This window comes from Diabrotica virgifera, chromosome 10 (assembly GCF_917563875.1).
Source record: "Diabrotica virgifera virgifera chromosome 10, PGI_DIABVI_V3a".
NCBI classification, from domain to species: domain Eukaryota; kingdom Metazoa; phylum Arthropoda; class Insecta; order Coleoptera; family Chrysomelidae; genus Diabrotica; species Diabrotica virgifera.
Window position 1 is genome coordinate 153,541,759 of NC_065452.1, and position 13,609 is coordinate 153,555,367.

The 13,609-nt window shown below is 32.7% G+C and overlaps 1 protein-coding gene across 13 annotated transcripts in view; it reads right to left on the minus strand.

The window, feature by feature from the left end:
* Nucleotides 1–13,609, minus strand: part of LOC114325428 (muscle calcium channel subunit alpha-1) — a 759,065-nt gene that overhangs the window by 169,341 nt on the left and 576,115 nt on the right. For 10 of the 13 annotated variants that reach the window (XM_050663510.1, XM_050663507.1, XM_050663504.1 and 7 more), the window contains exons 19-20: nucleotides 6,477–6,564; nucleotides 4,723–4,830 (exon numbers count right to left, since the gene is read on the minus strand). In XM_050663510.1, coding sequence (XP_050519467.1) covers nucleotides 4,723–4,830; nucleotides 6,477–6,564 — 196 coding nt within the window. Of the gene's footprint in view, nucleotides 1–884; nucleotides 993–4,722; nucleotides 4,831–6,476; nucleotides 6,565–13,609 lie in introns of all 13 variants that reach the window. The other 3 variants (XM_050663508.1, XM_050663506.1, XM_050663509.1) reach the window with 2 other exon arrangements.

Consider the following 13,609-nt stretch of genomic DNA (forward strand, 5'->3'; position numbering starts at 1 on the left):
AAAGCTCTTGAAACGCTAGATTGGTGGATTCCTATAACATCAGCAACATATTGCTGCAATCGTCCATCTCCAATTAAACCTACAAATTGGGCTGCTTGTTATGACATAATATTACTCATTTTTGTAAAAACGCTCCTCCTCCAAACACAAATGCCCAAAATAAATATTCTACTTCAACAGCGTTTTGTTTACTGTTTGTTTTTGAACTTGAAATGTTATGGGTTTGTAGACACCTAAGACATTATAACATTCTGCTAAAAATTGTGATTGTGATTAATGTCTTTCACTTTCTATGCATTTTGGAGATGCTTTTTTCCTTTTGCACAACATGCAATTTTCGATTTACCACCATGAATTCTGTTCACAAACTTTCCTGAATCTTTCCCCAGTCGAATACAAAAAGTTGCATAGGGATTCATCTTACTGCGAAAAGTTTATAGGTTTAGAGCAAAAACTGACGAATTACTCTGCAGCGCAACTCTGTGGATCCACAAAGTGGCTTAAACAGGCGATTTTGTAGCCTTAATGATTTTGTAATGGACGCCACAGTGGCGGGGATCGGCGACAGTGGCTGGTGACAGTGGCTGGGCACTGTCGCTGTCTGTCTTGTCTACAAAATCGCCTGTTTAAGCCATTTTGTGGATTCACAGAATAGCCCTGCAGAGTGGTTCATCTGTTTTTGCGCTTAGTGCTTCATTTCCTCGCTTAATAACAACGGACGAATGTAAAGTTGATTTAGATAGAAGCTATTACTATATAGTACTAAAAGTTTAGCTGAACGTTATTGATCGAACTATTTCCTCGGTCCATTCGCTGCCATCACATTGTACATTCTACTTTAATAATGATTAAATTACTATAAAAAAGTTCGGAACGGAAATTACCTTAAACAGTTGCACTCCTATGACCGCGAACATGAACTGCAGAAGGTAGGTGACCAGCATGATATTACCGATCGTCTTAATGGCTACTATCACGCATTTCACTACATACTAGCCATAGGAAGAATCGGCATGAAAGAATAAAAAAAAATGGAACAGTCAGTAAAGTAGGTAAGGAAAAGGAAAAGCGAATAGCGCTTCCAGGCGTTGCGCTGGTTGCTGCTGACTGTTTTTTATGTCTAAATAACAAGAAATTACATGTTTCAGTCAAATGGTTCAATAGATTTTATGCTAGGCAATACAGTTTGCTCTAAAAAAATTTTTAAACGATTTGGTTCAGAACGGAATATCTTTTATGCGAGACTGTATATCATAAAGATCTGTATAGTTCCTATAAGTAATCAACGTTTTGCGTTTTAGAAATTCGAATTAAATTTTTTTATAAACATCTCAAAATCTTAGAACAAAAACACTTCAAGTGTCTCTTGGAATAGAATAAACAAAACTTAAAAATGTTAATGTTATTCAGCTCAAATTGCCTTGGGTGATCGTTTCTCTGTATATCTGATGGGTGAGTGATCATAGTTCCCTGATCTATTTGGAGATAATTTGTAGATATTATGTTTATATGTATAAAAATCAATAAGATATGGAAGCTTATTTGGATCAGTCGGCGAATAAGTAGTTTAACGTCATACATCTGCTTTTTCAACTACTGCTAGTAGTTCTTTCCCTTTTATCGTGGTTAGTCTCGACCTTCAATGAATGTTCCTCTATGTCCTCTATGTCAATAACATGAATTTAGAGAAAAAGAGCCTGAATTCAAAAAGAATAATTCAAAATTAAATAAGCCCAAATTACTTTTTCATATTACGGTATATACGGTATATGCTTATCTGTTCCAGATATTGACGATCAGCATGGCTACCCTAGCTTTGTTTGCAGCTATTCGGAATACTCTGATTGTGAACGTATTTAACCACTACCTCAGGTTTTTAAGTCACGGTATTCTTCTTCTCCCTGGTCCTCCCTTTCTAAATACCTTCCATTGAAAAATGAGTTGCAACAAGCTATATCTTTGGTCATTTCTCACAGCATCGCCAAAATATTCTAATTGGCTCTCTTTGTTTGAAATAATAGTCTTACACTCCTTTCCCATTTTACGTAGGACTTTCTCAAATTTTTTAAAGGAGCTTCAGAAAGCATCCTATCTTCTACTCCATATAATAACGTAGAAAATACAGAGCATCTGATGATAGAGATTTTGGTACCAAGTGGTAGATGGTGACTAAAAGAACTTCATCTTCACGAATGCTTACCTCGCTTTACCTATACGTTGCTTTATTTTAGTAGAGTGGTCTCATTTTCTGTATATGTTGGTACCAAGATATGTAGAGGTATTTAATCTATCAATTGGTTGTTGGTAAACCAAAAGCCGTGTATTTAATATTTCGCGCTATTATCTTCGTACATATATCTATGGAAAAGTCAATGTTGATTTTAGAACAGTATAAAGGAATACCATTTGACTGAATTGAAACGCCTTTTATGGAAAGTACAGGTTCTATTTCTATAGCAAAAGAAAACCATCAAAACAAATCAAAGAAAGCTTTTTATTTCCAATTTCATCTCAAAAAGCCAATTATCATTCTGATAGACCAAATATTTATTTAGAATTTTGATATCAAAAATAAAATTCTGATTTTGAATGTCAATTACAAATCAAAATGCATTTTAAAAGTGAAGAGTGCAACTTTCTTAAGCAAATTTTTGCTTGCTTTCTTTCGTAAAATAAGTCAATTTCTATAAAGCTGTTAAATAAATAAACGGTGCACGATTTTTGCCATTTTTTATGATTCTCATGAAATCAGTAAAATTTAACACTTCCATTGACCAGTCTCAAAATTCAAATTCCATTGATCTTTTTATTGCTCTCAGAGATAGGGGGCTAGTATTAGTTTATACACTTTCTTTTTGGCGAAAATTTGAATTAATTTCTTCTAGGTTTAATGAGAGCCGCAATGGTAAAAATTACAATTTGATCTCTTTTTAATACTTTTCCAGCAAGTCCAACAAAATTTTTGCAATTTAGCCAGGCCCACCTATTCTATACAGGTTGTTTCATTAAGAATTGGCCATATCGTAACTGGAGAAACCTTAACACAAAATACGAAGATTTAACCTAAAACACTTAAATAAAATATTCTTCCTTACCGAGATACAGAATGTTTTATTACAAATGTTCTAAAATGATTTTAGCCCATGGTTAAAGCACATTTTATTATTTTTTGTTCAAACTTGACACAAAGTTGACACATGTTAGGATACTTTAACTAGTGGTAAAAAATATTTTTCCGCTGTTACCAGAGGCGTGCTGTAGGGATATATACTTCCTTTTCGCCCCTTTTCCCCCTTACAATCTACGCCATTGTCGTAATAATCATTTCAGCATGTTCTTTTGATTCTTCGTTACTTTTTACGTAAATATCATCTTTTTGTCTTAATGCGATAGAGTAAATAGTTTTCAAGTTATTTGCGTTTTAATGTAATGGATTCAATAAGATTATGTATTTTAAACACATAATAATCTTATTGAATGCAGTTTAAAATACATAGTCTTATAGAATCCATTATCTTTAAACGCAAATAACTTGAAAACTACATACTTACTTTATCGCAATGAGACAAAAGGATGATATTTATGCAAAAAGTAACAAGGAATCAAAAAAACATGCTGAAATGATTATTAAGACAGTGGCGTAGATTGTGAGATGGAAAAAGGGGCGAAAATGAAGTATATATCTACAGCACGCCTCTGATAACAGTGGAACACTATCTTTTACCACTAGTTAAAGTATCCTAACATGTGTAAACTTTGTGTCAAGTTTGAACAAAAAATAATAAAATGTGCTTTAACCATGGGCTAAAATCATTTTAGAACATTTGTAATAAAACACTCTGTATCTCGGTAAGGAAGAATATTTTATTTAATTGTTTTAGGTTAAATTCTCGTATTTTCTGCTAAGGTTTCTCCAGTTACTATTTGGACAATTCTTAATGAAACATCCTGTATATGAGCCCTTTTTTATAATAACTGAAATATATTGGATCATAATTTATATTATATATTTGTATGCAAAATTTGAACCACTGTGATGGAGTAAAATAAGGCAATTTTGCGAAGAAGAAAATACATTACTATTCAAAGTTTAATTTTATATTTAGTTTTTTTATTGACATCAGGCCTATTCATCCCTATTACTTCCTTGGTTATAACCATCTTCCTTCCTTTTATCCTTACTTATAATGACACGTGACATATTTTGGTTTCAGTTATATTAATAGTAATACATTGCCTTACTTGCTGTAAAAACGCAATTATAACCAGTGGCTTGCTTTAATTAATTACTATTTTTGGTCGATCTTGAACAATATTTACAGTATTTAAAAAGCTGGATGAAATTAGAAAAAAGTCGTCTTGAAGACTGTATCAGGGTATGGGCAGAGAGTATCGGAATAATCAGGCATAATTTCTTGTTATTTTGACATGAGGAGCGACTTAAGGGCAGCCTTATGCCCACCCTAGATATGACTACAAGTGCAGCAACACTGGAGGGCAGAAACTGGAGCTATATCTGGCCGTTGGACGTACAGCTGCACAGCTGCACACAACACGCAAAGACAGCTGAGCGAAAACATGCGGGTTACTGGGCCCCACCCACCACAACAACGGGGTTAATCTCTGATGGCGAAGGGCTGGTAACAGGGAACCCATACCCATATGTGCATTTGCTTCAACAACGCAACAACGGAACAGCAGTCTGCTGTTTGTGGTTCCTACCTTAAATAATTGCACTCCTATTACCGCGAACATGAACTGTAGAAGGCACGTGACCAGTACAATGTTGCCGATGGTCTTAACCGCAACTATCACGCACTGGACTACATGCTAAAGATAAATAAATTGGAAAAGGACTGTATGACTTGTATACACTTCTAAAATATAGCTCAGACTGGCAACAGGCGTGTGTTCTCAAAAAATTTGATAGTATGTAAAATTATTTATCAAAATATTGCTTTCAACTTGTCACATACCATATTCAGAGCTTCATATTAAAGAACGATACTTTCAAGAGAACACAATAAGAGGTTCCATATCCGAAAATCTAAAGACTTCTACAGTGGAACCAACCTTCTGGTTACAACCCTCGATCCGTGCGTTCTACAATTTACAAAACAAACGGACGCTGAATAAAGCAGACCAAAGGGAATCTAAAATATACAGTCACCTCTTGTCAATTCGTCTAGGTAAAAATTCTACCGAAAGTTGATTCCGTGTACTCACAATATGAGTAAACTAAGCAAAATTAAAGACAGCTTATATTTCATTCCTTTTCATAGGCGATCATCATCCTCATATGCAGGCGCAGATCTAGAAATTCATAATAGGGGGGCAGACTTACCCCAAATAATTATATTTTCCAGATTTAGCCTACTCTAAGGATAAAATACACTAAGTATATAATCCCAGATACCTACGGTATCAGAAGGATTGATAGACAATTCACGACTATTAATCTCATTGGTCGTTCTTTACCATAAAGATTAACTTTCTACCATCAATGGGTAGGTACGCCTGGATTATCTAGTAAAATACAAATTTTTATATCTTTATTGTATCGCAAATTTGATACGTGACTTTTCATGAGATAAGGTTTATACCCAGTGTAATGTATTTGCATTTTAAAATATCATTTTTGTTTATGGTTCCACCGGTACCCAAACAAATGCGCCAGCAGATTATTTTTCAGAGAAGGGTGTTTTATTAGATTTATGGCTTCTTTCAATTCTTTGGAAGCGGTTGTCGTGTAATTTAGTGTTATACTGATGGCTTAAAGTTCAGAGTTAACAGAAAAAAATAATCAATAATAAAAAAATACTTATAGACTAAATACAATAGGGGGGTCCATGGACACCTTGACCCCCCTGTATCCGCGCCTGCTCATATGTACGTTTCACTCTCTTGGGTACTACTTCATAAATGTTAGTGAGCAAAGCATAAGTTTTACCTCGTTTCAACGAGGCCGCCGTAGGTATACCAAGCACCTTTTAAACGTGAATTTTACAACTTTAAAATGGTTTTCACCCTTATAACACGAGACTGTGTCCTTCTAATGTTTTTGAGTATGTTTTGTATTGACAATTACTCTTCTATGATTTATATGTATTTATATTCTCTTATAAGACGTAAGTTTTTAATCATTGTAATTATAGAAAACAAATGTTCTTAAAATATGTGCTTTATAGGAAGCTCTGAAGATAGAATATGGCATGCTGAAAGTCCTTAGCTGAAATTTTACACACTATCTAGTTTGTTTTTTAAGAAGATACACCTGTTGCCATTTTGACCTATACAGATAAATAGGTTTAAGTAGGTAACAACTACATTTCAATTTACTTAATCCGTAGCTGAACTTTAGCCGACGCTACCCCCAATGCACGTTGTGCACATGTGTCGTGTGCTCCCTCTCCCTTCTCTATAGCTTACTCTCATAAATAATGCTTAACGATAGTGTAATTTGCTTCCATACATACCTTTAATCCTTTAGCTCTGTTAATTGCTCTTAACGGACGAAGAACTCTTAATACTCTTAAAATCTTTACCACATTCATTGCACCTTGGCTGTAAAAGATAAAAATTAGTACCGACTACTGCTTCACATATTTATTTAAACATTTAAACAAATTTTTAAAATTGGTACATAGTTTTTGTGTTATCTGGAATAATTTCATCCTGACGTTTCATCTTGAACTGTGAAAGATATTATCAATGGCAATGCAAATGACAGTTATGATAGTTGCCGCATCCGCTTTTGATCATGTCTAGTTACATCATATTAGGAAGAAATAATTTCAGATCACCGTCCCTTAATAAGAACTGATTTCTCCATATAATGCCTCCCAGACATCCAGATTTTCGTCTGTTCGCTTTTGATCTGTTCGCTTTAGTTATTTGTTGTTTTACCTCTACCTACGAGTAGAAGCTCATTGGCGAGAAAAAACAATGCGAAATGAATGCAAATAAGGGGTTATTGTACAGTACCAACCCACAAAAAAGTAAACAGAAAGCAATGTATTAATTACCAAGGAATAATGCTACTAAACACCACCTACAAAGTCCTTGCCAACATCTTGCTAAAAACAACCAAAACATACACAGAAAAAGTGGTTGGGGATTATCAATGCGGATTTAGACGGGGCTTTAACAATATCAAAACATACACAGAAAAAGTGGTTGGGGATTACCAATGCGGATTTAGACGGATCCCCTCTACTGTTGACCAGATATTCACAATGCAACAAATAATGGAAAAATGCTTGGAGTTTGAATGTGAACTTCATCAGAGCATTTTAACAAGCATTTTATAGAATATGCAGGGTTAGGCTATGGACAGCGATGCAAGAACTTGTCTTTCCAAAATAACAAGTCAATTTGTAACGGATCTGTATGGAAGGGTTACGATGTAAGATGAGAGTTGGACGACAATACTTGGAGATATTTGAAATTAACACTGGACTAAAACATGGAGATGTACTTTCACCACAACTCAGCTGTGGAACACATAATCAGAAGTGTAAGAATTGAAAAGCCTACTACAATATTCCACCAAGAAGGAACAATGGCTCATTTTTGATGTCTCATATCTCCTAAACCTGTTGTCGGATTTAAGTAATTTTTTTAATGTGTTATAGCCTTATTCTTTAACAATATCGCTGTAATAATATTGTTGTTAAACAGGTAAATTTTCATTGTATACCGGGTGTACGAATCAAACTGTGTTTTTTCTCAAAGTTCGCAACACCCTGTCGAATATTATAGCATTTATAAAATACTGAAATTAAAACCCAACTACAGCCTCAGGTTTTCTTAACATTCTGTTTTTTGATGCATTCGCTTATATTGGATAATACAAAAGTTAGGTACTTTAACAACTAGCCATGTTCTTCATCAGTACAGAGTGTTTCTAAGTAAGTGCGGCAACTTTAAGGGGTAATTCTGCATGAAAAATAATGACCGTTTCCTTTATAAACACATCCCCAAATAGGCCAGGGTAATAAGACAAAAATATACCCCGTTCGTGACACTTCAGCAGCCAGGGTACTGAAGCGTTTCTTCGAGAAGTAATACCTATAGGAACAAATTGTAGCTATTTCCTGCGTAGGATCTGGCGGCCATTTTTATTTATAAACAATTAACTGTCAAAAAATGACATTTTTCCCCCTTTTTTTTCAAATGAATGGAAAACAGTGCAACTTATGATTTTTTTAGTACAAATATCTTTGAGATTATGTAAGAAGCTTTAAAATGACATATTTACAAAGTTTGTTATACTCATTTATTGTTAATATAATTGCGAAAAAAGGTCGGAGTTGCAAAAAAAATATTTTCGCAATAACTGTTGCAAAAATTAGTGTACAGGTTTGAAATTTTTGTCAAATGAGGACTCTTTGGTGCTTAATATGTGATAAAAATTTCAAAGCGATTCATTCAATTGTTTAAATTTGATTCAAATTGTTTATCCCAGAGAGCATTTTATTTGCAATAACATAAGTCAGAAAAACATGAAGTTAGAACCATTCCACAGGTGTCAAATGAAAGAGCATGAGCTATATTTTCAACTTGGTTTAAAAAAAGCGAATAAAAATGCATTTATTAGTAATAAATAATTATGCAAAAGTATCGTAAATCTTTCCTTATAAAGTTTTTGGATAACTTTTTCCAAAAAAATTAACTTTTTTACCCTGTTTTAAGTGCACAACTACCAAGTAATGTTATTTATATCATAATTGATAAAAAATTGTAATAAATATATATAATTTCTTATATAACAAAATAAAAAGTTTATAAGGAAAGATTTACGATACTTTTGCATAATTATTTATTACTAATAAATGCATTTTTCATTCGCTTTTTTAAAACCAAGTTGAAAACATAGCTCATGCTCTTTCATTTGACACCTGTGGAATGGTTCTAACGTAATGTTTTTCTGACTTATGTTATTGCAAAAAATGCTCTCTGGGATAAAAAATTTAAATAAAATTTAAACAATTAAATGAATCGCTTTGAAATTTTTATCACATATTAAGCACCAAAGAACCCTTATATGACAAAAACTTCAAAGCTGTACACTAATTTTTACAATAGATATTGCGAAATTATTTTTTTTTGCAATTCCGACTTTTTTCGCAATTATATTAACAATAAATGAGTATATCAAACTTTGTATTACGTCATTTTAAAGTTTTTTCCATAATCTCAAAGATATTTGTACTAAAAAAACCGTTTCACTGTCTGCCATTGATTTGACAAAAAAGGGAAAAATGCCATTTTTTGACACTTAATTGTTTATAAATAAAAATGGCCGCCAGATCCTACGCAGGAAATAGTTACAATTTGCTCTTATAGTTATTACCTGTCGAAAAAAACGCTTCAGTACCCTGGCTGCTCGAGTGTCATGGGAAAAACCTTATTACCCTGGACTAAAATGCTTTGTTTCCGAGATACGGGATGTTGAATTGTTTCTTACAAACTGACGATTTATTTATTGCCCTAAAACACGTTGAGATATGCAAAAGGGATTTGATGGGTTTTAAGACGTATCTAGTTATTGCACATTTTTTGACATACAATTAACAATTTTATATTCACGATTGGCGTGCATACGGGTGATATGACCGATCATATTATCCGTATGTACGCCAATGGTGAATATAAAATTCTTAATTGTAAGTCAAAAGTGTGCAATAACTACGTCTTAAAACCCACCAAATTTCATTTGCATATCTCAACCGGTTTTAAAGCAATAAATAAATCGTCAGTTTGTAAGAAAGAATTCAACATCCCGTATCTCGGAAAAGAAGCATTTGCGGGCATACGATTATAAAGCAAACTGTAATTATTTTTTAATGCAGAATTACCCCTTAAAGTTTCTCGCACTTATTTAGGAACACCCTGTACTGATGAATAACATGCCTAGTTGTTAAAGTACCTAACTTTTGTATTATCTAACATAAGCGAATGAATCAAAAACAAAATGTTAAGAAAACCTGAGGCTATAGTTGGATTTTAATTTCAGTATTTTATAAATGCTATAATATTCGACAGGGTGTTGCGAACTTTGAGAAAAAACACAGTTTGATTCGTACACCCGGTATACAATGAAAATTTACCTGTTTAACAACAATATTATTACAGCGAATATTCCACAGGGTGTTACGAACTTTCGGGAAAAAACACAGTATTATTGTTACACGCGGTATACAATGACATTTACCTGTTCAGCAACACTATTACTACATCGATATTCTCAGAGAATAAGGCTATAACATATTAAAAAAATTACTAAAATCATCGGACAACAGGTTTAGGAGATTCGAGAAATCAAAAATGACCCATTTTTAAGGTGTCCCATTTTTTTTGGCCAGGAGTGTATTTGTACAAGATATCGAGCAGAGAGAAAACTGAGTCGAGAATTCGAGCGAGTCCCGTTGTTTGTTTGTTTGTGAAGCAGTTTGGACGAGAGGGATCTTTCGCAACATCCTAAGAGTACGTGTGGGAGAATCGAGTACGACGCAATGCGGGAAAAGAAGTAGTGAAGAAACAAAAAGGTTAGTCAAATCATTTGTGAAACGGAGAGAGTTTGTTTATATCCACACCATATTTGCTTATTTTTTGTATTGAATAGTTCTATAACATAATTAGTCATTCCAAATTTTTAAAAAGACATAAGTAATCAATTCAAAAGGAGAAAAGTGGGTTTTATCAAATTTTGTAAGAATAAATAACGAATTATTTAAATAATTCGTTAATTTAATATTTAATAAATACTCTACAAGGTGTTGCGAACTTTGAGAAAAAAAAAAAACACGGTTTGATTCGTACACCCGGTATACAATGAAAATTTACCTGTTTAGCAACAATATTATGACAGCGATATTGTTAAAGAATAAGGCTACTAAAACATATTAAAATAATTACTTAAATCCGACAACAGGTTTAGGCGGCGGCGGTTACATTGGATGCGAGTTCGTACGAAACTTTATTCGTACGAATTCGTACTAATTTAAGTCGTACAGATTGGTTACATTAGATGTGACCTCAGACAAAAAAACGCAGTATAGACCAGGGCTCATCTGTAAAAATATTAGCACATTTGGACGTTGAGAGGTGACTCAAATTTTTTTGCAAAAATTGCTTGAAAATAAATCAAATAATATTTGAGTTATCCTCCCTCTCAAAAAGGTCCGGAACATTGTTTAAATAATCAAAATGTCAAAAAATGAAGGAAAAATTCGATTTTTTCTTCGTTTTTTGATTATAACTTATAAAGTATTCTTTTCCGAGAAAACTTGTACTGACATAAACGTTGCGTAATTAAATTTCCTACAATATAGAATTGGTTAAAAATTTAAAAAATAGTCACCCTTGTTGCAAAATAGCAATAATTGCGAAAATAACATACAAAAACAAGTATTCGAATTTTACGTTTTTCAACCATTTATGCTACACTTAGGACCTTCATATTTCACCCAGAAAAACTGTATGATACAGTAAAATAACGCTGTAAATGTCAATAAGATCGGTTTAATACATTTTGCAAAATAAATTTTGCAATCCAGCTTTCGCAAAAAAAATTCATTTTTTCAAAATGTTACAGGATTGAAAATAAAGCAGAAAACAAGTTGAATTTTTTTTGCTTATAGAAGTGTACTGTACCTTTCATTTGCAATTTTGCAAACTCCCACGGCGTCAGGAATTTTTTTAAGTAAACATTCATTATTGGTGCTACGCGCAGGACAGCGGATAGTTTGCTCTTATTGGGCATTCCAGTAACATTTGATAATGATTGATACATTTTAATTTGTATTACATTTCGGTATAAATAAATAAATTTGTTTATTGCAAAATAAAAACACATAAGTACTCTATCCTTTAAAATAACACTTTTATTAGCAAAAACTTTATTGTTTATATATTTTAACTTAGAGAATAAAAGTTTGTTATTTTTAAACATATGCAATTGTTTAAACAATATTTCACAAGCAATAATAAAATTAGTGTGATTTTTGTGGAATTAAAATATTAAAATACAACAAAATAAAGAGTAAGAAAATAATATATTAGATAAAAATTAGAAGAAATTTTGGTGGAAATCAACTTGTGTGAATCGAACACCGCTGTCCTGCGCGTAGCACCAAAAATTAATGTTTATTTAAAAATATTCCTGACGCCGTGGTAATTAATCGATTTTAATTTTGCAAATTGCAAATGAAAGCTACAGTACACTTCTATAAGCAAAAAAAAATTCAACTTGCTATCTGCTTTATTTTCAGTCCTGTAACATTTTGAAAAAAATGAATTTTTTTTGCGAACGCTGGATTGCAAAATTTATTTTGCAAAATCTATTAAACCGATCTTAATAAAATTTACAGCATTGTTTTACTGTATCATAAAGTTTTTCTGGGTGAAATATGAAGGTCCTAAGTATAGTTTAAATGCTTGAATAACGTAAAATGCAAATACTTGTTTTTGTATTGTTTTTTCGCAATTATTGCTATTCAACAAGGGTGACTATTTATAAAATTTTTTACCAATTCTATATTGTAGGAAATTTAATTACGCAACTTTTATGTCTGTAAAACTTTTCTCGGAAATGAATACTTTTACAGTTATAATTAAAAAACGAAAAAAAAATCGAATTTTTCCTTAATATTTTGACATTTTGATTATTTAAACAATGTTCCGCACCTTTTTAAGAGGGAGGATAACTCAAATATTATTATTTGATTTATTTTCAAGCAATTTCTGCAAAAAAATTTGAGTCACCTCTCAACGTCCATCTCAAAACAGATCCGCCCTGGACTAGTAGATATATCAGAGTTTTCACATTGTGGTTTGTAGTTATGTATTAACAATGGATGACTTTGCGCAGTATTACTTTTTTGAAACACCGTTATTATTAAAGTTCCTTCTATTAGAAAACTCCAGATTTTGGGTTGATTATTTTTTATTCAAATCTCGGTTGTTGTATTGTTTTCTTTTTTGTTGCCATAAAGATTTCCTTTCTTGGACTAGTATTAGCAATTTTACAACATCCATTTTTTAACCATAATCAGCCGAACACCACAAAATCGACTTCACGTACGAATAGTCGCAGTAAAAACAAATTTGTTGGTCGCATCAGAAAATCGGATGAGTTCATAGGAATTCGTAAGAAATATTTGTAAGTAATGTAACTGTGCATATAACATTATACGCATTTGTTTCGTTCTGATGATTTCGTACGTTTTCTTACGAATTCGTACGATCGGTTTTTCTTACGAACTTGCATACAATGTAACCGCCGCCTTAGGCGATACGAGACATCAAAAATAACCCATTTTTTGGGGTACCTGTTTTCTCTGACGCGCAGTGTATATGTATATGACCCACAATCGATGACTTTTGAGTGCGTCAGAGAATTAAAGTATCTTGGTTGGAACAACAGTAGCTGAAGACAATAACGGGTCAGTAGAAATAAACAATAAGATACAAGCTGGCAACAGTCATCTTTAAATCTTTATGCACTTCAAAACCTTATACAGTCAAAACAACTAACAAGGTATACAAAGATACAACTATATAATACAGTCATACGACCCATAGTGATGTTTGGTAGCAAAACGTG